The sequence below is a fragment of the Amborella trichopoda genome, chromosome 2 (assembly GCF_054954075.1).
Source record: "Amborella trichopoda isolate Santa Cruz 75 chromosome 2, AtrichopodaSantaCruz75HAP2 v2.0, whole genome shotgun sequence".
NCBI classification, from domain to species: Eukaryota; Viridiplantae; Streptophyta; class Magnoliopsida; order Amborellales; family Amborellaceae; genus Amborella; species Amborella trichopoda.
The window spans coordinates 11,983,811-12,008,955 of NC_142337.1; the positions used below are offsets into that span (position 1 = coordinate 11,983,811).

Below are 25,145 nucleotides of genomic sequence, written 5' to 3' on the forward strand. Positions count from 1 at the left end.
CCAATAGTAATACAATGCAACCACATTTCTAAAAAACCTTGTTTGTAGCATTTTGTTTTTTTTTTTGTGATTGATCAATAGAATGAAAAGAGTGTAAAATTGGGATCAAACAAATGACATTAATATAGTTTTTGAAGATTGTTATAGTATATAAGAAAAGAGCTTGGGCGTAATTGATTAGCACTTGATAATTTGTAAGGCTACATCTTAGGCTCAATTCCTGCCAAAGGTAAGAGCCATTGTCCTTGTTACATTATATTATTATACACAACCGTTCCATAGAATCATTCCCCTACTATATATTTTATAGTTGTATATAGAGGGGTTGGGTCGGGGCCACCCAAACCTGACTCAAATCAGGCCCGATCATTTAGCCACAGACCCAGCCTGCTGGATCCAACACCTAGACCTAGAACAGACGGTTTGACCTGATGACCATCCCTCAGCTTGGGCTGTTGTGGGCCTGGCATGCATGGGAAGAAATTCTTCAGAGCTACGTGTCCTAACTACTAAGTGGGTACCTAAAAGCATAGCACACTGCTCCAGCCATTTTCGCCTCGCCCTAGAACGCAACACAATTATTCCAGATTCAATATGCCACCTTGGTCCTCAACTTTTCATGTTTGGCACTGCAAACCTCCATTTAAACCCTTCTCTCTCAAGCTTTTCAACAACCAAAACGTCTCTCCATCTAACCCTGAAGAACCCTTCCTTCGAAAACTCTCTTGCTTTCAAAGATCTTCTCTCTCTAACTCTGAACAAACCCACAGATGGCAAACCCAACTACTAAAAGACCATTCTGCAACTCATGCTCAAAGCCTGCCTCTTTTTGCATTTGCAAAAGGCTCAAAACCCCAATTATTGACAACCCAATTCCCATTACAATTCTGCAACACTCTCAGGAAAAGAAGCATCCACTTAACTCCACAAGGATTGCATTGCTTGGGTTGAAAAATATATCTGTTGTTACTGTATCAGATATTCACCATCAAGCCCAGTTTCTCATTAGTCCTCTGAAACCAGATTCTAATACTACCATTTTAGGAATCATCAGCAAAAATGGGTGTTTGCCTCAAAACCATCTTTCAAAACAGGGGTTTCACGGACCAACAGTGGATAAAGATGGTGGTTTTACCAGTAGTTTCATCGATCTTCAATATTATAAAAACCATCTAAAAAGCCCAGAAATTGATCAAATTACAAGTTTTAGTGAAGATGGTAGTTTTGAAAATGGTTTCATGGAACTCCATTTACCCCAAGACCACTCAGAAAAATCAGATCATCAATCTAGACTTGAGAAAGGTAATGGCTATGGCGACAGCTTGATTGATCACGAAGCCCCTCGAAGCCAATGTGAAAAATCAAGGGTTGATCAAACCGCAATCTTTACTAACCCTAAAGAACCATATTTTGATCAAACAACCATTAGACAGAGTGGTGGTGTCACCAGTTCTCCTGTTGCTCAAAACCACCCCAATAAGCCAGACTTTGGTAATACCACAACAACAGACAATGGTAACTTTATTGGTGCCTTTACAGCGCCCAAGAACCTCCCAAGAATGCAACATTTTGATCAGATTTTGCCCACTCCATCAGCCAAAGAAGCTATCTCAAGTGGGTTCGTAGTAAAAAGGCGTCAGATCAAGAAGCTGGTTAATGATGACAATGGTCGTGATGAATTTGAGGAGTTTCAAGAGTTTGAAATTGCTATTCCTCCTGGTTCAGCCCTGCTTTTCCCAAGTGACAATGCCAAAAGCTTTGCTGAGATTGATTTTGAGGTGAAGCATTTACTAGTTTTGGATGGGACTTGGGGTAAGGCCCGGAGAATATACTATGAGAATCCATGGTTGAAGCTTTTGCCCCATTTGAAGCTGGATATGAAAAAAGAGAGTTTGTATAGTGAGGTAAGGGTTCAACCCAAGAAAGGGTGTTTGTCTACTATAGAGAGTATAGTTTGTGCTTTCAAGGCCCTGGGAGATAATAGTGAAGGGCTGGATGAATTGTTAGAGGTGTTAGTGTCCATGGTTGGTGATCAAAGGCGCTGCAAGGATGAGAGACTAAGTAAACTTGCCTAGGATTGGGAAGGGCCCATCATACCTTCTTACCAATCCCTTGTGCACCTTCTTAGTTGGTTAGGTTGGGGCTTTATCATCACCAAGTCTCCAACCATGAAGTAGGGAGGCCTTCTCCCCTTATCGGTCAGCCCAATTATTCATCCTCCCAGCTGCCTTCTCCAAGCATGCTCAATTGTGAGTGGTTGTCTCTAACTTCTTGCTTCTTTCTGGTTATGCATTCATAGTTATATTACTTCACTATTATAGCGTTCTGAAACACGACTTGGCCAATGTACTTAGACCTTGGCCGAGGTAAGTTGCTTGGGCGGGTTACTCGGACTCGCCCAGTCTAGCCCGAGTTAAAAAAATAAAAATGATGATAAAAAATATAATATAACTTTCACATCTTGACATTAAACGTTAAAAAGCGTGTTGGTTATGTATGTTGACATTGGGACCTTCCTTTATGAGAGGTCCTGAATTCAATCCTTGTTGCCTTCTTTTTTTCTTTTGAATTCCCAAGCTTAAAAAGAAGAAGAAAAAATGATGGTTTCATGGGTTTTAAAAATTGAGGTTTGCTGGTGGGATTTGAACCTTTTAAAAATTGAAGTTTGCTGGTGGGGTTTGAACTCTACCATGCTGGGACATGTGCGTGGGCACTATCCAAGAAGCTATTCAAGCGTATGTGACCTAGACTTCACATATTGGTATAAATAAACTTTACAAACATAGTGTACAACCTACTAGCCTGAAATTCACTTTGCCAAGGCTGTGTAACTTGGCTGAGTCCGAGTGGCCTCGGCCAAGTTTTAGAAGACTGCTTTCAACCAATATGTCTCAGCATTTGCATGGTCTAGATTACTTTAGTACCTTCTCATTAGTTTGGAACAAAATGCCAAAAAGTAAAAATAAATAAGTTTATGCATTCTCTCCAAAAAGGAATAATAAAATATAATGTTATTTTCCTAGACTCAGACGAGGCCACTCGGACTTGGTTGAGTTACTCGGCCTCGCCCTAAGGGCGAGGTGAGTTTCGGGTGAGTAGGCTGTACACCACCTCTTTGTAAAGTTAAATTATATTAATATGTGAAGTTTAGGTTAGGTTTCTTAGGTAGTGCCACGCACATGTCCCAACATGGTAGAGGTTTGAACACCTCCAGCCAGCAAACTTCAATTTTTAAAACCAGCAAGACCGTCATTTTTATTTTTATTTTAAAAGGATGAGAGTTCCAAAAAGAAAAGAAAAAAGAGAAAAACAACGACAATGATTGAACTTAGGACTTCTCATAAAGGAAGGTCCGAATGTCGGAATACATAACCAACTTGCCTTTCAAGGAGTGAAGCTATATTATACAGAGTATATTTTATTATACAGAGTATATTTTTTTATCATCATTTTTATTTTTTTTAAACTTCGGCTACTCACCTCAGCCAAGGTCTGTGTACTACCTTGGCCGAGTCGTGTTTCAGGACACTTGTTGAATGTACCAAGGCATGTTGGCATGAGTTCCACATTACTTAGGTGAAAGATAGTTGACATTTCAATGCTTAATGAAAGATATGCTGCACAACATGTAAAACATTGCTATTTTGTTTCCAAGAATCAAGGGGTCATTTTTGTAGCGGAATAACATGTCTAGTTCATTGTTGATGTTAAAACTTGGGGTTTGTATCGTATACACCAAAAACTGGAATTGATATTTAGAGTTTTGTTTGTTTGCAATAGTTCAATTTTCTTAAGTGCTGTATCCTGTACAATCAGTGTCCTAATTTCTAAAACACAAGGTAGATTATTAATCGTGATCTGTGCGATACAAAATCTTGATAACCAATCTATTTCCTACATTCCAGTTTTCTTTTTAATACCACAAAGTTAGTTTCATGTTGGATTGCATGTATGTTATTATTATCCAATGACATGGGCATGCATAAGCTACTATGGTACAAATGACCCTAGTGTTGGCATTAAATAAAATTTCTCATATGGTCTATTCTTAATTCTCAGAAATGGCCTTTGGTGACTGATAAATTATGTAACTATCAATTGCTACCCTGAATTGAATTTGATGAAGCAATCCAAACAGCATCTGAAAGGAACTGAGCTGCATTTATTATTTTTTTGTTGGACAAAAATTTGTTCCATACAGCCTCTTTCCTTCTGAGATTGAATCTCAATTCAGGTATTTTGAAAGCCTAACATGATGGGTGACCAACTTTCAGGTAAGGCAGCCCAATGCAGCAACAAGGATTTGTGGCTATAGGAGCATCCAGACTATTTATTTGGTGAATTCATTAGGACATTGCTAGTAGGCAAGTCCTCCATATTAGATGTTTCTTCTCACAGGCATGTCTTTTGAGTATTATTTTTCACTTTTAGTTGTAGGGGTATGCCCTTTATTAATCATGTTCACTATGAATTTACAACCTTACCTATTGAGCTAGAAAAGAAGATACTAGTAAGAGTGTAAACAATCTAAATGCCATTTTAGAGCAACCTAAATGACACTTTGGAAAAATGACCCTATTCTAGGCATTTGTAATGAGCATACATGGGTTCCTAGTCTCAATTTTGTTGAAGTTATTTTTCAAAGTGGCTCTTTCTGTCATTTTGTTTCTACTTAGATCCATCTCTTGCAGTAAGCATCCTTTTAGGACATATATGTTTGTACTCACGCGCTAAGGAATAGTTGTCATTACTTGATGTATGTAAAACAATATGGGCCTATGAGTCACAAATGAAACTAATACCAACAACTTAGTTAGATCTTTTTCCTCCCAATATCAATGCAAGTGTTGTAAGGTCCAAAGATGATAGTTTGAGGTGTGCTAGATAGTAATAAAGTGAGTTGAAAACTGTAATATACTTCTTGGAAGTGTCATGTAGAATGGGTATACACCATTAATGAGACGCTCCATGATAAATGGAAATCGATCTTGATTTGCTTTATCTGAGCATGATGACAGGACAAAAAAGAATTCATATACTATTTGATTGGATCTCTATTGTGCATATCAGAACAATGTCATTGTGTGTGCCATGGCTATGTACTTCACCCTTAGACCAATTGGAAGGTAATTTGGCATGTAGTCTTCTAGGATATAAGAGATGTCCATAGAAGACATGGGATATACATTGGGTCTCTTGTTAAATGGAGAACCAGCCTAGTTCGAAAGTTATAAAGAACTACTCAACGGCCCTGTGCATATTAAACCATGTATTGCAGTTTTCTAAAACTCTATGAGTCTGACATGGGCTCAGGTGAGTTGCTCAGAACTGGCAGCCTGCTAGTTCAACTCGCAGGGGCCCCTAATGTAGGCCAAATCGCCGTGGGACTCAACTGAGTACTTGAGACCTTGACAAGTCCAACACTTTTTCAGAAAATAAAAAGGGAAAGAAATGTGATCCCTCTTTCTTGCTTGTTCCTATCGCCGAGAGCTACAATCCCCCTGAAAGTTCATCCCTAAACATATGTTGCTGTCCTCTATTGAATCCAAAATTTCCATGGCATTAATCCACAAAAAAAAAATAAAAATGTCGGATTTGCAAGATTTGTAATATCAGAAGAGGTTTGGCCAACCCCTTTTTCTTACTTTTTTTTTTCTCACTGAACCTATCTGGATTCGCCTTAAAAATTTACTTTACATTAATTTTCATTTTGTATACAGTTTCTATAATCTTGTATGATTTTTCATTTTTCTTTTATTTGTCCTATTTTTCTATTTTTCAGGATTTTTTGAACATTTTTTCTTCAACTAGGACATGAATCTCTGAGTCATTTCAAGACTTCCAGAGCCGGCTGACTCTGGGCACTCGCTGAGCCCCAAGTATTAAAATACTGATTGAGGATATATTGAATGTGAACAAGCTGACTGCCTACATATATACTGCTTGCAGTGATCTGGTTTGGTTTCCATATCTGCATATCGATGTTGATTGGACTGGAAAATTATCAAATTGACAAAATGGTCTCTGGTTTAACTTTGTCCCAATTAATTGTCCGACTGTTCAATAGTTTGGAAAAAAAAGAAAATTTTCCAAATATCCAGAAAGTATAAAGAAAAGAAAAGAAAAAGGTAATGTTAGAAATTCCTTTTTAACATGTATTACACATGTTTAATAGTTCAATTTTATACAAATTGACAATGTGATATCATAAAAGCAATAATAAAACTGTGATATCATAAAAGCAATAATAAAACATCATTAAGGGCATGCATTTTTCAGTATCTCTAATGTCGTGTGTAAATGAGCAGCATTCAGAAATTCTTTAGTATTACCAGAAAAACAAACTAAGCATGCTGAACGAATAAATGAATACTTGAACAAATATAGTCGCATTTGTTTGTCTGACATGTTTGAGTATCTATATAATTCGATTCATTAGAAAGTTATGAGCAAATGCCTACCTATAAAAAATAAATGTCAAAACAATTGTCAAGTATTCATATGGAAGTCTCCTCTCCTTGATTCTAACCCAAGAATACTATCTCATGCTACGAAATCAAAGACGTAATCAGTTTCATCATAGTTGTCTCTTTGTCAGCATCATTGTCATCTTCCCCATCACCCTCCTCTTTGATTCCCATAATAAAACTAAATTAAGTTTGTTGCAAGTACTATTTATTTTGCAAAATTGAAACTAAAAGTTTCACAATGCTTTCTATCATTCTGTTCTAGCTCCTTATCAAAATTTTCTTAGCATCAAACCTTTAGTTGCTCTAGCTCCTTTGATGCTTTATTTCTTCATATCCTTTGTTTACTCCTTACCCTACGGCAATCTCCTACCAATCATTACATGCTTCGGTGACTAGGTGGGAACATTATGGCTTCTTCATCCTCCTACCAGGGAATTCATTTGACATTTGATTCATTGGAGATGCATGGCATGAAGTTAAAGGAAAATGAGAAAAGTGAAATCCATTAGGCTGCATTTGCATGTGACACCTCTTTGTAACCTGAGCAGCAAATTACAAAGTAAGTAATTGGTTGTAATTTGTGTGGGCTCCAAGCTATAATGCATGGACTTGTATATGCTTATTGTGCTGGTGTCTTATGGTTGCTATGCCGGTACTAATACCAGATGTTGCTAGGATCAGTGTGGACTAGTCCGAGTAACTCGGACTTGCCACCCTGACAAGTCTAAGTATCCCTGAGTTTGGGTGGTCTGACTCGGGGATCTTAAAAAAAAATAAAAAAAAAAATCCAAAAAAATAATAAATTTATTTGTAATATGTTTTTTTTATATGTTTTCTATCATTTTAGCAAAGATTGTAAAGTGTTTGGCCGTGAATACGTATTTTTACATTTCCCTTCTTTTTGTATTTTAAAAATAATACCCCCATTCACAAATTGATTTGGTCAATCCATTTTTCACTACTTTTTTTAACCTCATTTAAATGTGTTTTGTTTAATTTTATTTTAACATATTTTTCCTATTTTTTGGGATTTTTTTATTTTTTATTTTTTTGAACACTTTTTGGCTTGGCTAGACTTGGGCTGAGTCCGAGTTACTCTTTCCCACACTGGCTAGGATACTTGCAAATGTGATTTGACATAATTATAAAAACATAATGTGAATAACGTGTAACAGTGGACATTACGATATGTTATGTATTCGTATCATGTGATGGATGCATATATTACTATATTATACAAGCTAAAATATATATTTATAGATGTGATAGATAGGATACAAGTATCCATATCCTAAATTTAGAGAAATGTCAAGTTACATCACTGTTCTCCTTATGCATCCCCATCCATACTAATATCAGAGCATCATGGGCCCCACCGATACTTGGTCAAGTTGTCCACCAATACTTGCGACTGGTTTGTTGTGCATGTCTATCTAATGACGCAATTCAAAAATGCCTTGTTGCTCTCAAATTCACTGTATCGATAAGCTACATCAATGGTTAGATGAGGAAGTGTTAAGAATAATAAGTAAAGAGAAAATATCGAGTATAAATAAAAATAAATATTTAGTAGAAATAAAATAAAGAAAAAAATATGTAGTATAAATGAACGAGGCACATAAGAGAGTTAATGAGCACCAACGCTGGCATGAGATAAGACACATGTTAATGATCACCTGGAACATAATATGTGGTGGGCCACCACATCTCATTTTTAATTAAAATTTTTTATCCCTGCCTCCATTGCTGCCAGATTAGAGAGGATGATGTGGAGTTCTTCTGGTCTGGGGACAATGGTCACAAGTACCACCTCATATCGTGGCCCAAACTCTGCAGGCCAAAAGCCCAAGACAGCTTGGGCCATTCGCAATCTCAGAATCCACATTGCAGCCCTCCTTGGAAAATGGTGGGGGAGGTATGCCACATAGCCCCAAAGCAGGTCACATTCTTTCGAGAGCTTCTGTCGCAGCAATCATGTGGGTGATATGGACCGAAAGAAACAACAGAACTTTTGAAGGTGAGAGGTCCTTGGTCGCCTCTATGATTGACAAGATTCGTAGGATGGTCTCTTTCCTGGCCAAAAATCACAAGTTCTTTAAAGACTGCTTATTCTGATCTTTATAGCAAATGACCTCCCTATTAGTGTTGTCAACCCCGAGGATCTCATGGGCATCGCTTTGGAGACCACCGGAGGAGGGGTGTACCAAGCTTAATTTTGGTGGTTGCTCCCTGGGCAACCCTGGGCCCTCTGGCATACGGGGCTTATTCAGATCCCATGATGGAAGTATTACTTTTAACTTTCTCCCGTGCTATTGGTATAGCCAACTCAACTCTTGCTGAGGCTCTTGCCCTACTGGAGGGCCTTTGCAAGTTTAACCCCTCTTGGAATCCTGTGCTATGTGTGGAAGGGGATTCTAGGAATGTTATAGCCTGGGCCTCCAATCCTTCTTCTTGCACTCGGAGACTTGAACATATTTTTTGGGAGATATCGCAAATTTCCAGAAGTCTACAAGTATCATTTCTTTAAGGAAGCCAATACTGTCGCCGACATTCTGGCTAGGGAGGGAGCCCACTCTGACCCCATCTTGGGGTCCTTGGGGATCATTGATTCCTCCTCTACATTCCGTTGCTGTATTTTTTCTTCCTTGATGTAAAACATTTTTTGGCCTTCTTTGGGCAGTTGTATGGAGCGCCCTTTCTTATAAACTGCCTCTTTTTGTAAATTGTGACACACGCAATACAAGTAAACATTCTCAAAAAAAAAGAAGAAGAAATTAATTTATACATGGTCTTATCACCATTGCATATAATTGCTCTCCATTCCTGTTGTAGTTCAAAAACTTGGTTGACTCTCAATTAGAGGTGTTTGTCTTGGATCGCTCCATGTAAACAAGTGTGTCGCTAAAGAATCTGTGAAGATTAAGTTGATTATCCTTTTTATTGGCTACAATTATTCAAACCAACGCTTGGACTTTCTCTTCTTGAAGATTGTTCTGGAGTAACAATAAACCCCAGCAATTTTCTCCTTACTGCCACCATTTTCAATACTTTAACTAGGGGTTCTCTATGGTATCCGTGGTAAAAGTAGATTTGAAGACACATTGGTCATAAGCATATACCATTTCTCTTATAAGAAATGCATATGCATTAGTCATGGCATACCATTTGTGTTTCATAGTGCATTGATGAACTTCACAGTACCCAAGCCATCCAGAAATCAGCAGGAAGGTTAGCTCTGGTGCTACGTTTCGTATTTTCCATGACAAGTACCCTAATAAGATTATTTGTAAGTTGCTATATCTGCAAAGCTATTGAGTGTCTTTTCTTTGCGCTCAAAATCCTAACTAAAGCATCAAGGGCTGTGGGGCCTTAATAGCTGAGGCCAATAAGGCCACCACTGAAAGTCGCCGTTCCTCCATATATCAACCTCCAGAGCCATATAAGCACATTCTCCAAAGCTACTTGTCTGTACAACATACATTTCGTGTTCAGTTGGGCACCTGTAGTGTCTTGATGTAAAATGTTCCTCCAGGATGCCCCCATATGTTTCTCTAAATTTGTTATTCTAAACCTGAATCTGGAGCCAAATGCATTTCAAATTGCTCCCTTAATTTCTTTGAGCCTAGCTTGATGTGTGTGTCTTCCATTTCTCTAACGTTTAAGCCCTCTTGTAGGGTTGATAGATGTTCCATTTTTCACTAACAATTCTTTGGGTGTTATCTTCTTTTAATCTTGAGCATTGGAGCCCTACTCTCCACCCAACATCATTTGGATTAAACTTACCCTTTCCAATCCATTTACTTTCAATTGGGTGTCTTTCTTGGTGATAAAGAAATGTGCACCATTTCTGGTACTTTATAATTTCTTGAATCACTAACTATATTACTCGATACAAGCACATACCATTAGAAGCCTCTTCTTAGGAGCTTGCTTTTGGAGGTGGAATTAGCTAGAAATGGAATGAGTCCCAAAGGAAAAGAATTATAGGGGATGCAACAAATGTTGGAATTCTAAAACTATGAGATAAAAGACACTTCACATCATTCCATGGGGGAGGCTAAAAGTAATCAAACAGTTGTATATCATCTCGAGCTCTTTAACTATTAATTTTAGATTAGATGGGTGAGATGTCAAGTAAGTTTATCTTCTATTATACTGAAAACATTGTTATTAAATCATGGGTCTTTGAAACTTGTAAATTATTTTGTAGAGAACTAGCTGTGGTCTGGATTCAAGAGAAGAGATTAGAGTTGCTGAACATCCTTAATCTTTTGTTAATGTGTTCATAACACCTTTGCAGTATTGATATTCAGCAGAAGTGAATAATAAATATATTTTAGTATTTGATGGGTTCTTCATGGGTTACATGTTCAGTATGTACGTTGCAAGTGTTCTCAAATTCCCTCTAATGAGAAATTTAGTATTAGACTATCTTACATTTTTCTAAAAGATGTATCATCAGCAGTGACGGTTCATTTGGTTCATTAAAAACACAATATAAGTGTGTCTTGAGATCAATACATCTTTAGAATATTCATTTGCTACATATTACATCTAACTATTCCATTTTATGTCAGAAATGAAGACATGACCTTTGATGGATAATTCTATCTTCTGTTATTAAATTTTAAGACATTCTACTGTGTGTTCTCCCCTACAATTGAAATGAAGATTTTTGGTGTTTTTTTTTTAACGTCTTTTACAGCTGTGTGAAGCGCTTGGAAGAATGCCCATATACTTTTTGATCAGTAATAATATGCATATGAAATGCTTTGAAACTTCTACATGAGTTGTTTTATGCACATATTATATTCACACATGGGCACATGCACGCGCCTGCGCACACACTCACTTTGAGAGAGAGAGAGAGAGAGAGATTTTCAGATAATCCTAAGAATTTTATAATTTTCAGATAATCCTAAGAATTTTTTACATCAATATTGCATGGTATGATAAAATTTGTAGGTGTGCCTTAATTGGATTGTTTAAGGTTGCAACCTTATAGAAACCACACTCGTACTTAAGGGGTGCGGTTTGTTTAGAGCCTCGGCTCTAAACAGTCAAAGTAAAGCACACCTTTAAATAGTGTCGAGAAATGTGGTTTCAATATTGGAAATCTTTGTGATAGCCTTAAAAATATATTCCCATCTTTAATTATAAAATTTAAAGCTTCAAAAATAGTGTAGATCGAGCAGATCTATGAAAACTTGAAAATCTTGAAAATTTACGGTCAAAAAATGCGATACAAGATGCACTATTTCCATCTTGAAATCCATTTTTTTCTCTTGTCCATGCATCTTTATATCGAGATGATCAATTTGAGAATATTTGGGCATCAAAACAAACCTCTTCTAGTGAAATTTTTGAGGTGGGCTCTAATTTGATTATTTAGAGCCTTAGCTTTATATAAACTTTTTCCTTATGAAGTTCAATAGCCATTAAATTTTGTGTTTAATTGTTTTCTAATGTTCTAATGAGGGAAAGTAGACTTAGTTGGGCTGGCCATGTATAGCGTAGATCCAATACAACACCGGTTAAGAGGTGTGATTTGGTTCAAGTAGAAGGCTCTAAAAGGGCAAGGGGAAGGCCCCAAAATATATGGATGGAAGTAGTGAGAAAAGATACGGGGATTTATGGTCTCACTGAGGGTGTGGCTCTTGATAGAGCAAAATGACGAAACAAGATTCATGAAGCCAACCCGAAATAGTTGGGATAAGACTCTGATGATGATGATGACTTGTTTTCTGATGTTATCTAACATTAGCTGGTATCCATTCTTTCCACTTACATTAAGGGCATGTTTGATAACAAGAAGTTACTTACCAAAAGATGGAACTTACTTGTTACTGTAGAAGTTGTATGTTTGATAAAAAAATGTAAGTTACGAGAACTTCTTAGTACCGTAGAAGTTACCCCTTTAGGCTTAGAAAAGTTCCGTGTTTTTACACAACTTAAAAAAGGAACTTTATGCCAATGAAAAAAGGGAACTTTGTCCATGATGAAACAGGCTGGAAGCCTTGTGAAGAACTTCTCACTGATGAAACCCTAGCTGCAGACCCAACCCTAGCCGCAGAGATGAAAACCACAAAGGCGAGAGACCATCCTTGCCGCTTCCCTCTTCGCCAATGAGCCTCCTCGCCAAAGCTTCCTCACAACAAGGTACATCTTAGAAGCCCTGATTTTTCTCACTCTACGGTTTTTCTTTCTCATAGTTTTTTCGCTCTCTCTGAATTTTTTGATCTCCCATGATTTTCACTCTCTCTCTGGTTATTTCTTTCCCCATTGGCTTTCTCTCTCTCTCTCTCTAGTTTTTTCTCTCCCCTGTTTTTTTCTCTCTTTATCTTGTTTTTTCTCTCTCCCATGGTTAGTTCTCTCTCTCTCGTTTTTTTTTTAGGTAAAAATTCCGCCATATTTGTTTAAGCATCATTTGTAATTTTTTATGTCCAAATCCTCTGCTATTTTCGGCCATTACCATGATTTTTTTATGTACAATCCCTTTCTGCCATTTTCGGCCATTACAATGATTTTTTATGTGAAAACCTTGTCTACCATTTTTCGCCATATTTTGGGGCTTTTGGTGTGATACTTTTCCTTTCTCAAGCCTCAGTTTTTTCACTACAACATATTTTCCTGTCTTAAAAAATTTATCAATGAAAACATATTTAAACTAGGTTTATCTTTTCCTGAGGATATATCCCTAACTGATGTATTTTTGATATATTGTACTTATTTGCTGCATTTCCATATTTATTCCATTACATTTGTTTTCGATTTTTTTATTAAGAAATCAAGTAATGATTTGAAGTTCTTACGGCTCGATCTATGGTAGTGAATGAGGTTTTTATTTTATTTTTAACTTAAATCAGGATTTTACTTTTATTTTATTTATTTATTATTACTATTTTTGTTGTTATGTGGCTCTATATTGTTGTTTTTTGGTTATCATTTTGGTTTCTAATAGAATAGCAATGTGATAGAAAACAAACTGTAAATTTATTTTGTTTGGTTTATCTTTACTGAAATTAGTTAAGTCTTTACTATTTTTTATTTTTTGTTAGTCTTAGTAAACCCACATGTTTGTGATGGTTGTGGGGTTTTTAATTTGGATTTCTAAATTTCAGGTGTGATAAAGTCTTGTTGTATGCATTCTGCTTCAAAATCTTTATTGTGGTTCAATACTTTGCAATTACAAGTTATCTTGCTAGATGCTATTATTTGCTTTTATTTTGTATGATTTAAGAGATATTTTGCTTGGTTTTAGAGTAAGTTATGCCTACTTCTAAGCATGCTAGACTATGGATTCTTTTCTGTTTGATTAATGCTTCTCACAATGCAGAGAATATTGCTATTCAATTTTGTTTAGATGGTTGTTTAGATGGTTGTTGCTTTGTTCTACATATTAATGTTTATATGTGTATTGTTAAACATGATGATTGCATTATCCTTTTCTTTTGTTGTTAGTTGGGGTTTGTTCTTTTAAATCCATTTGACAGATATGAAATGAGGGTCCATGCTTTTGGAAACTAAATAGTGTTTGCTTGAATCAATTTTGTTGGTATTCTTGTACTATGAATGTGGTTACTATTTATACGATGCAAAGGAAAAATGAGTGGAAGCCAAAAATTTAGAGGTTGAACTAAAAAGTGATTGTATATTTTTTGTGCAGGCTCTGGAAGTAGGGCCCTGCCTTATCACCATTTTTTGGTTCTTCATGTTCATCTTGAAGATAGACTCAATTAGAAATGTCACTGACATTCTTTTTGGCTAAGGATCATAGCAATGAGGGAATGAAATGTTGATCCTCATCAATAAAAACATTAGGAACTGTGATATGTACTTGTATAGATGTGATTAGATTAATATGAAAATGCCTAGGATAATTAATGCAATAGATGTATGCAATTGAGTAACGAGTTCCATGAGTGTACAAAATAAATTGGAGGACAGTCTAAAGATGATGTATGCAATAAATTAGACGATAGCCTATAATGATGTATGCAATAGATGTGAGGTCTTGGATGATTGTATAAAATAAATTGGAGGATAGCCTATGATGATGTATACAATAGATGTGAAATGTTGGATGATTGTATAAAATATATTAGATGATAGCCTATGATGATGTGTGCAATAGATGTGAGGTGTTGGATGATTGTATGAAATGTATTGGAGGATAGCCTTCTCATCTCAGAAGCCCTAGGTTTTTCTCTCTTCTTTGGTTTTTTCTCTCTATTTCTCTGTCCCATTATTTTTTCTCTCTGGTTTTTTCTCTCTCTCTCCCTTGGTTTTTTTCTCCCACTGATTATTTTGTTTGGTTAATCTGTGTTTATCTATGAGTTGTTTCATGTAATTGGTTTTGGGAACTTATTTTGGTGTGATAAATTTGGGATTTGAACGGAAAATCATAAGATCAAGATTGTTTTGAAGCCATTTGGTTACATTTGTTGAACAAAAATAATGTGTTGACAGTCTTTCAACTCCATGTTAATTTGATTTTGTGATTCTTTCTTGATGTCCAATTCATGTATATTTGGGACTTAATATATGTCAGAAGTTAAACTCAGTAGTGAATTCTTTTTCTTGCATTGATTGTTGGATTTTCCCCCTACTCTTGTGTGGGTTTTCTTTCAATAAAAGAAGTATTAGTGCTCATATATTTTTCTTTGTTTTTGACATGCATATATCATTTTTTGTTTTTGACTTGCATATATCAGTTAATGAAATTTGCCGACTAGTCACATGGTATTGCCTTTGGTCATTCTGCAAAATAATGTAATGTTGATAGTTATAGTCCTTCTTAACAACCAAAAAATGATTTTGAAGTTTTTGTTCTTTTGGGGATTTGTTCCACTTCCATTTATGATTAAATTATATCACCGAACATGGTTCTAAAGAATTTGTGTTTGCTCTTTAGCCTAGTTTTGATATTTATTTGACCATACTTGGTTCTCATGGCTTCCACCATTAGTCGCTATGCACCTTTTTTAAAGCCCCCCGATCCCTGCGGTTTTGGTCTCCTTCTTCATAAGGTCGATAAAAAAGTCATCTTCTGATTGCGTCCACTACAAATTTCTCTTGGCTCTCATATTATCATTAGCCATTGTACTTGACGACGGGTGGGGGTTCATCCTATTATAGGAAAACAACGGATCTATTATTATTATTTTGTGACAATTAGGCTCCATACCTTCATCATGTGTGTTCTTTGTATGGTCTCATGCACACACATGCACACTCACACTCACACTCACACACATATATATATAGCCAAAGTCTTACAAAATCACTAAGTTATCCTCCAATATATTTTATATAATCATCCAATACTTCACATTTATTGCATACATCATCTTAGACAATCATCCAATGCATTTTATACAATCATCCAACACCGCACATCGCAACTATGTCAAGCGTTAATGCTTACGAGATAAACAGTGGCCCTTCTTGATGAGGATTGCCAACTAGAGGGCCATCTTCCATACCCCAGGGGAGGCTCGGGGTCTATTTGGGAATGATTCTTTGAACATGAGGTGGTCCCTTTTCCGGTCGGGAGCTTCACCGACTGCGCCTTCATTGATGAGTTAGGGAAGGAGCTAAATGGCGCTCCAACAACCATTAAGGAGCTCATGTTCATACCTTATCAGACTCCTCACAGTGCCAAGTTAGAGGGGTATTTCCCCTACCGCTTTGCCCGTCAGTACGGGCTTGATCAAGGTTGCCCCTTCTCGGCGTTTTTTGAAAAGTGTTGGAGTAAGGTGAACGGTATTACTGGAGACGTGGAGTCATGTTAGCAATACCTGGCTTCTTGGGCATGGGGAAGCAGGAATATATTCACTAGATCTTCATTTTATTGGAGGTCTCCTGATGATCAAGGCTATGTATGACGAGTTTGTGCCCCCGAACTCGGTCATTTTCGATGGTGCTAACTTGGGGGATGAAGAGCCGCCCGCCAGTCTTCAAAATATCTTCGAGGCCTACCAGTCGATCGTTGCCCGGTCTAGCAATGGCAGGGTCACCTTCGAGGAATGGGTGAAATTCTTTTGTGGGGATTATTCCGAATGTGGTCAGGGCACTCCGAAGGGGAAAGGGAAGGCAGTTGTAAAGGAGTTGCCTTCTGTTTATCAACTTGAGACCAGCGATGACTGTGTCTTCTTGGCCGCGTATTTGGCCTTATTTTTGTACAAATTCGGTTATCCTCCAATATATTTTATACAATAATCCAATACCTCATATCTATTGCATGCACATCATAGGCTATTCTCTAATATGTTTTATACAATCATCCAACTTGTCACTCTATTGCATACATCTATTGCATAAATTATCGAAATTCTCATATTAATCTAGTCACACCTATACAAGTATATATCATAGAAGGTGGCATTCAAAGTTACTAATATATAAACAAAAAAAATCAGTGTGTTCATAGAAGGTAGCACAATCAATATCAGCGGACAAAGGAGCAGGAATTGATGCAAGGTGAACATTTGGATAAAACAATACAAGCTTTTTCAGCTCAAACGAGGATCATCCTTCACAAAGACACTCGAAGTCTTGTACTAAAAACATTTTACAGATCCACGAAAACTAATTGCGCCTGCTGACCCCATTTTTCATATGATATGTATTCGAAAGAGATATTTTTCTGATAGGATATTCAGACAAAAAATTGAATTCGTTCAAGGGGAAAATAGTTTATATCGTTCAAGATATCATAATTTAATCATAAATAGAAGTGACAAATCCCAAAAGAACAATACTTCAAAACGATTTTTGGGTGGTCAAGAAGGACTATTAAATATCAACGTTAAATTATTTTGCAGAGTGACCAATGGCAATTCCATGCGATCAATCGGCAAATATCATTAAATGATATATGCACATCAAAAACAAGGAAAAATATATGAGTACCAATAATTCTTTTATTGAAATCAAAACACCCCACACAAGAGTGGGGAAAAATCCAACAATCATTGCAAAACACCACACACAGGAGTTGGGGGAATATCCAACAAACAGTGCAAGAAACAGAATTCACTATTGACTTTAACTTCGACATATCGTAAGTCCCAAATATGCATGAATTGGACATCTAGAAAGAATCACAAGATCAGATCAATATGGAGTTGAAAGACCATGTCAACACAAATTATTTTTTGGTCAACAAATGTAATCAAAAGGCTTCAAAACAATCTTGATCTTCTAATTTTTTTGTTCAAATCCCAAATTTATCCTTCCAAAATAAACCACTTACATTAAACAATTTATAGATACACATATTAACCAAACAAAACAACCAGTGAGAGAAAAAATCATGGGAGAGAGAAATACAGAGAGAAAAAACTAGGGGATAAAAGTAAAAACCAGAGAGAGAAAAACTAGGACTTTTGAGTTATACGAGGTTATCCTCCAATATATTTTATACAATCACACTTCACATCAATTGCATACATCATTTTAGGTTGTCTTCCAATTTATTTTATATTCATCCAACTCGTTACTTAATTGCATACATCTATTGCATAAATTATCTTAGGCATTCTCATATTAATCTAATCACACCTATACAAGTACATATCACAGTTCCTAATGTTTTTATTGATGAGGATCAACATTTCATTCCCTCATTGCTATATTCCTTAGCCAAAAAGAATGTTAGTGACATTTCTAATTCTTTGTATGTTCAAGATGAACATGAAGAACAAAAAAATGATAATAAGCAGGGCCCTACTTACAGAGACTTCACAAAAATATACAATCGCTATTTATTTCAACCTCTAAATTTATGGCTTCCACTCATTTTCTCTTTGCATCATATAAATAATAACCACATTCACAGTACAAGACTACCAACAAAATTGATTCAAGCATATACTATTAAGTTTCCAATGCTGCCAAATGGATTTAAAAGAACAAACCCCAACTAATAACAAGAGAAAAGGATAATGCAATCATCATGTTTAACGATACACATATAAACATTAATATGTAGAACAAAGCAATAACCATCTAAAAAAGTGAATAGCAATATTCTTTGCATTGTGAGAAGCATTAATCAAACCAAAAAAAATCCACAGTCTAGCATGCTTATAAGTAGGCATGACTTGTTTTGAAACCTAGAAAAACCAAGCAAGATGTCCCTTAAATCATGTAAAATAATAGCATCTAGCAAGGGAACTTGTAATTGCAAAGTATTGAACCACAAGAAGGATTTCGAAGCAAAATGCGTAGAACAAGACTTGTCAAATTTGAAATTCAGAAATCCAAAATAAAAACCCCGCAAACACGGGTTCACTGAGACTAACAAAAAATATAAAAGAGTGAAGACTTAACTAATTACAGTAAAGATAAACCAAACAAAATAAATTTACAGTTTGTTTTCTATCACATTGATATTCCTTTATAAACTAAAATATTGCTCATGTAAACCAAACAAAATAAATTTACAGTTGTTTTCTATTGTATTTCTAGTCCATTTTTTATTGAACGAAAGCAAAATATTGCACATATAAACCAAACAAGTAACACAATAAAAAAAAAAAAAAAGTGTAGAGCCACATAACAACCAAAAAAAATAATAAAAAATAAAACAATAAAAGTAAAATCCTGATTTGATGTTAAAAAAATAAAAACCTCATTCACTACGAACTTCAAATCATTACGCGATTTCTTAATAAAAAAATAAAAAAGAAATGTAATGGAATACAACAAATAAAGTACAATATATCAAAAAACCAGTTTTTATGTGGCCTAGCCCGCATATGTAGAAGTGCAGGCCTCTTAATAAATCTATTTTTGAGATGGATTTTAAGACTTAATTTTTAAGGACATGTAATCTCAACATGGAGATCATGAATATGGAAAAATAAATAGATTTAAAAAACTAGAAATAATAATTCTAGTAAGAAAACATTTGGACCGTTAGTTTCCATTGGTTTTAGATGGAACACCTACTTCCATCCATCTTCAAGATGGGTGCTTTACACTTCTTGTCTGCATATGTAGAAATGCGGTCCAACTCGCATGAAACAATTTTCCTACAAAAAATACACCAAGTAGGGATATATCCTGGAGAAAAGATAATCCTAGTTTAAATATATTTGCATTGGTAAATTTTTTAAAACATAAAAATATGTTGCAGTGATGTAAAAAATGGAGGCTTGAGAAAGGAAAAGCATCGCACCAAAAGCCCCCAAATATGGTCGGCAATGGTTGAGGTTCTCATAAAAATCAATGTAATGGCCGAAAATAGTAGAGAGGGTTTGTGCATAAAAAATTTTAAACGATGTTGAAACACAAATGACGGAAAGTTTACCTAAAAAAAACTAGAGAGAGAAAACTAACCAAGAGAGAAAAAACTAGGGGGAGAAAAAACCAATGGGGAGAGAAATAACTAGAAAGAGTAAAATCATGGGAGATCGAAAAAACCAGACAGAGCGAAAAAGCTATGAGAAAGAAAAACAATAAAGTGAGAAAAATCAGGGCTTCTGTTGAGGCTTTAGCGAGGAGGCTGGTCGGCGAGGACGGTCTCTCGTCTTTTGTGGTTTTCATCTATGCAGCTACGGTTGGGTCCGCGGCTAGGTTTTCATCGGTGATAAATTCTTCACGAGGTTTCAAGCCTTTTTTAATGGGGACAAAGTTCCATTTTTTTATCATCATAAAGTTCTTTTCTTAAGTTCCGTTTAAAAACACAATTTTTTTTAAGCCTATAAGGGGTACTAAGAAATTCTCATAATAAACATACATTTTTTTATCAAACATAAAACTTCTACAATAACATGTAAGTTCCATCTTCTAGTAAGCAACTTCCGGTTATCAAAGACGCCCTAAACATCTAAACTATCAAACTTGTTTCTTACGGAGTGATTCCATTTGGTTTGAATGTTGAGGTCGGTTATGTTTCGTGTATCTTCAGAGCCCATTGATTCACTGTCCATTGAAGGCGTTCTATACACAAGATCAGAGGATTATGGTTATTTTATTCAGAGCAACATAATATGAGGTTTGTGAAGGAGACATGGATTCTATGAGTTGTAGCTTAGCTGGAGTGAATCATAGTATATAGTGCCCTTTGGTGCTGAAGGTCCATTGAGGCATTTTTGTGTTTTGATCCATGAAGGGTCATTGTAAGTTTACCATTATGTGGGTTCACTGTGAAATTCATGTTACCGCTTGCTGCTACCTCAGGTTTCATGTACCCATTTGATTTTTCTTGTGGTGGACTGGAATTTTGGTACGAATTTTGGGCCTTTTGAACAAGCAGTTTACTTCAAATTAGTTTTTTCTTCAAGTTTGTAATAAAGAGAAAGAAGGTTGTGAGTTTGTAGTCTCGTATTGAAGAATAGAAAAAAAAGAAAGAACTGTTGATAATTTCAAAAAAAAAAAAGAAGATGAAAGAGTGGTATCTACTCTTTGTAGCCTGATATTTATGGAACAGATGGGAAAGAATGAGATTCTATGTACACGCCAGGACATTTGAGACACACTTTGCATGCTTGTATCGGCGTTGAGGCGCCTTTAACCTGTGTACGAGTAGGTTTTGTAACTCGCCCCTTTTGTACGAGATGCAATCCAGATTCAACCGCACATCGGACAGCATGTGTGCACCCAGATTCAACCGCACATTAGACAGCATGTGTGCACCGCAGTGGCTATAATACTAGCCGTTGGATTGGCAGCACAGTTGTGATGGTTTATTCGATTGGCACGGCAGTTGTGATGGTTAGTGACTGTTGGAGCGGTGGTTGTAGTTTATGACTATTGGATGGCTGTTAGATCAATTATGACCATTGGATGGTGATGGTTGGATGTTGAGCTTCCGAATTTTTTCATGGTATATAATTCTGATGTAAAATGTTATTAGGATTATCTCAAAATCTATTTTTATATCTAATTATAAAATTTTAAATTTAAAAAATGATTGAAATCAAATAGAGCTATAAACATATAAAAATCTTGAAAATGGACGGTGTAGATAATATGTTGTAAAATGCACTATTTTTGAGACTTCAAATCTTTTTATTTTTTATAATCATACATCTCGATGTCGAGATGATAAATCCATCGGTTTTTCAACATTAAAACTAACTTTTCCAATAGATTTTTGAGGGGCATCTGTAGTTCTACATTATAAAGTAGCATCCTTATATAAACTTTTTCATTACAAGAAAGGATACATCTTCCCTATTTCAATAGATAATTTTTTTTACCCGTTTTTCTCTGTCTCTCACTATTTTTTCTACTAAATTTGTGCTCACTCTCTCTTTACATTGAGCCAAATCTGGTGCTGTGAAGACTCGCCCTTTTAGTGCCTTCATTGGCAATCCGGACCTGTTAGTTTCAAATATCTTAATTATTGGTTTGCCATGCTCTCCTTTTTACACATTAATATTAATTTATAATAAAGATGTCTTTCAGATCCCAAATTTTGGGGATGTGACCTTTAGGATCCGGCAACCAACTTCAAAGAAAAAAAAAAAACTTTTACTCTCTATGTGCCTCAAAAGAAAGACATCTCAAAATTGCACTAGAACCATCCAATTTTTTAAAGGAATGATCGAGAGGTTAAAGAAAAAAAAAAAAAAAAAATTTCTTTGAAAATGATTATCTAGTTATAATTATATTTAGATGGATCCTGAAATTTCAAATAAACTAATAAAAAAAAATCTCCTTATTTGGCCCGAGGGAGTAAATGTAGTGTGATCCCATGTGGAGCATAGTGTACGCACCCATTAATCATTAAAAGGAGGGTAAATAGCGCTTTTAGCGTGATTGCAAATAGGAAGTTCCTCCCATCTTTTCCTATTTTTTAAATTCCTCCACAATGGCATTATTCAGCCCTCATATAACTCATATTACAAGAAAATCAATTGTGACAAAAATAAATAAATAAAACTTCTTTTTTAAATTAAAAATAGTTTTGCATGTCGCATATTTTATACATAAATCCCACATTTTGAATATATATATATATATATATATATATATGGCTCAGATTGAATCTAGGCCGATTTGACGGTCACGATCTCATTTCGTATTTGAACTTTTTTTTTCTACAAATCCAAGTAACTTGAAATTTTAGGCGTGTGTTTTTCAAAAATTCAAAAATATGATAATCGAATAAAAATATCAAAAAAATAATTTACAAGAAATAAATTGATCAAAATACCCCTGAAAAGTTTTGAGGGTATTTTGGTTAATTTAGTTTTTGCCAATTATTTTTAAAATATTTTTATTAGGTGCGTTTTAATGAGAAGAATGGACGTCTAAAACTTCAAGTTATTTGGATTTGTAAAAAACTAAAATTAAAATTCAAACACGAAATGACGTCGTCACCATCGACCCAGATTGATTTTGAGTCGTTGGGCTCATATGTTCATTTGAGCTAGTAGGCTAATCTCAGCATTTATATATATATATATATATATATATATATATATATTTGATTAAACTCAAATTTAATATGTCTATATATCTCATCATCACACACTTTTAAAAAATTAAATAAAATTACCAAAATATTAATAACATTGTAGGGGTATTTTGGTCATTTATTAAATTTTTAATGATATTTTTAACTATTTGTGATACATGTTTGATTGTTAGAAGTATGTGCATACTAAATTTGAGCTTAATCCAATGTATAGAAAAGACAAATAAAAGTATAATTTATGCACTTAAAAAACGGAGCTTGTTGAAATATATTGAACTATATTTTAATTACAAAAAAATCAAGATTTTTTTGCAAATATCCGTTATCAGTATTACCATTTTCCCGTAAAGGTCTAGTAGGTCTTATAATGCTTTTTGTAAAGGTGTAAGATGTCTTATTAGTAGGTTTCTCTATCCTTTCTAGCATAGGTTCCTCGATGAATATCACACGTTCTAATTTTTTTTTAGGTATTTTTTCTCTATGTGTTTGTGCTTTGTTATGAATTCCAAGGTAAAAAATATCGAGAAGCCAGAACTCTTATTGTAAATGAATTTAGTTCTAATGGAAATTATGTCTTCAAATTTTCTTTTAATGTGAGAACCTTCAATGGTGCATCATTTATTGTTTGGAAAAAAAATTCCAGTATTTTGCATGTTGAGTGAAGCATCTCTTCTTTGAACATGCTACCTGTTCATTTGTGGGTGGTGTATTTGAGTTGGAGGCAAGCAAAATTATAAAACATTTTTAACAAAGGCAAAGGAAAATGGGGATGCAACTTGAAAAACTGATTGCAATAGCATGAAAGAATTCAAAAGAACTAGCTATGTTTTTCATTTAAGAAAGAGAAACTCTATTTTCATCTTATTTATCATTGATTGCCCATGAATTTGGGTGGGAATATGAATGTTTGTCGTCTGATGCTCAAAATTGTAATTTTTTTTAGGATGAATCATCCCTTATTGAGGTCGGAGTGATGTCCAATGATGCTTTGTAGGCTAAGAGAGTTGATTGGTCTCATGTGTGTGGATATAGGTATGTAAGAGCGATATCTAAATCCTCAACAAATCTTGCACATGTATATATGATTAATGCACTACTGGGAGCAACCGTACAGAGGGATACATGTGCATGTGCGTAGAGAGAGTTCCTTCTTACATTAAAGTGATATGTGATTACTTTGCTCTTAAGGTAGAAACTATAATCTACATTCCAGGACTATGATTCCAATATTTATTGGTCAGCTCTAACAAGCCAATCATGAGCCCTGCACGAGATTGTGGATCATGGGTTTGATTGGGTTGGTTTGATAAAACATTTGTGAATCATGGTCATTATGTTGGGTAGAGTGCCCTTATAGTTGTAGAGGATAAAAATCAAAGTTTAGCAAAAATAAGGGAAAGAAAAATAGTGCAGGCAAATATAAAAAAAAAAACACAAAGATTTACGTAGTTCGGCAAGTTGTTTACGTCTACGGGGCAGCAAAGTTGTCTTCCACTAATAAGAAAAAATACTATGCAAGCATGAGCAATATAATGGATTACAAGTTCTCTCCCTCAAACACTAAAGAACTAATCATTCTCTCTATTTTGCATATCTTATTTTTCATATATTTTTCTCTCTACAAAAGACAACTTATATAAAGAGGCCAAAAGACTCACGTGACCCATCTTTACCCATTCCCGATTCCCATAGATTTCCCACATCTACTAGGATTAGAAAAAATCTCCTAACAAAAGTCACGTGACTCTTCTTATTGCTACATGGAATCTTATCCCTTAAAAATGAGATCTCATATCCCATGTTAATAGGAGACTACAAAATAGGAAATAAGATATGACCCAAAGGGGATCATGTAGATCCCAAATTAATAGGGATTAACCTCCCATAAACATGGCTTCACAATGTATATTTAACATTATCCCACTTGAAGACATGTTTCCATTCTAACTAGTATGCTTCAAGAAATTGTTGCCTACTAGTTACTAATCATCAAGTAACCACAAGCCCCAAGGAAGTAGTGCAACAAGTGAACTTCCCCTTTCCTATGGGCTTAGTCAATATATTAGCTACATTGTTATTAGTATGAATTTTATGCAATAAAATTCTTCTATCTTCTACCATATCACGAATAAAGTAATATGAAACATCAATCCTTTTAGTCCTGTCTTGGAAGGCTGAATTCTTTACTAGAAATAAGACATTGTGATTATCACAATGAAGCGGTATACCTTCTTGCATAA

The 25,145-nt window shown here is 35.3% G+C and overlaps 1 protein-coding gene across 6 annotated transcripts; it reads left to right on the forward strand.

The window, feature by feature from the left end:
- The first annotated feature begins 171 nt into the window (after positions 1-171).
- Positions 172-20,794, forward strand: LOC110008444 (DTW domain-containing protein). 6 transcript variants are annotated; one of them, XM_088858008.1, is made up of 4 exons: positions 172-2,249; positions 4,275-4,398; positions 12,478-12,629; positions 20,389-20,794. In XM_088858008.1, exon 1 carries the CDS (start codon positions 771-773, stop codon positions 2,073-2,075), a length of 1,305 nt encoding a protein of 434 aa, XP_088714134.1. In that variant the 5' UTR covers positions 172-770; the 3' UTR covers positions 2,076-2,249; positions 4,275-4,398; positions 12,478-12,629; positions 20,389-20,794. The 6 variants fall into 6 exon arrangements, with proteins under 6 accessions (XP_088714134.1, XP_088714137.1, XP_088714133.1 ...); XM_088858011.1 differs by having other exon boundaries at positions 4,275-4,364; XM_088858007.1 differs by lacking the exon at positions 20,389-20,794 and adding an exon at positions 14,137-14,584.
- The last annotated feature ends 4,351 nt before the right edge of the window (positions 20,795-25,145 follow it).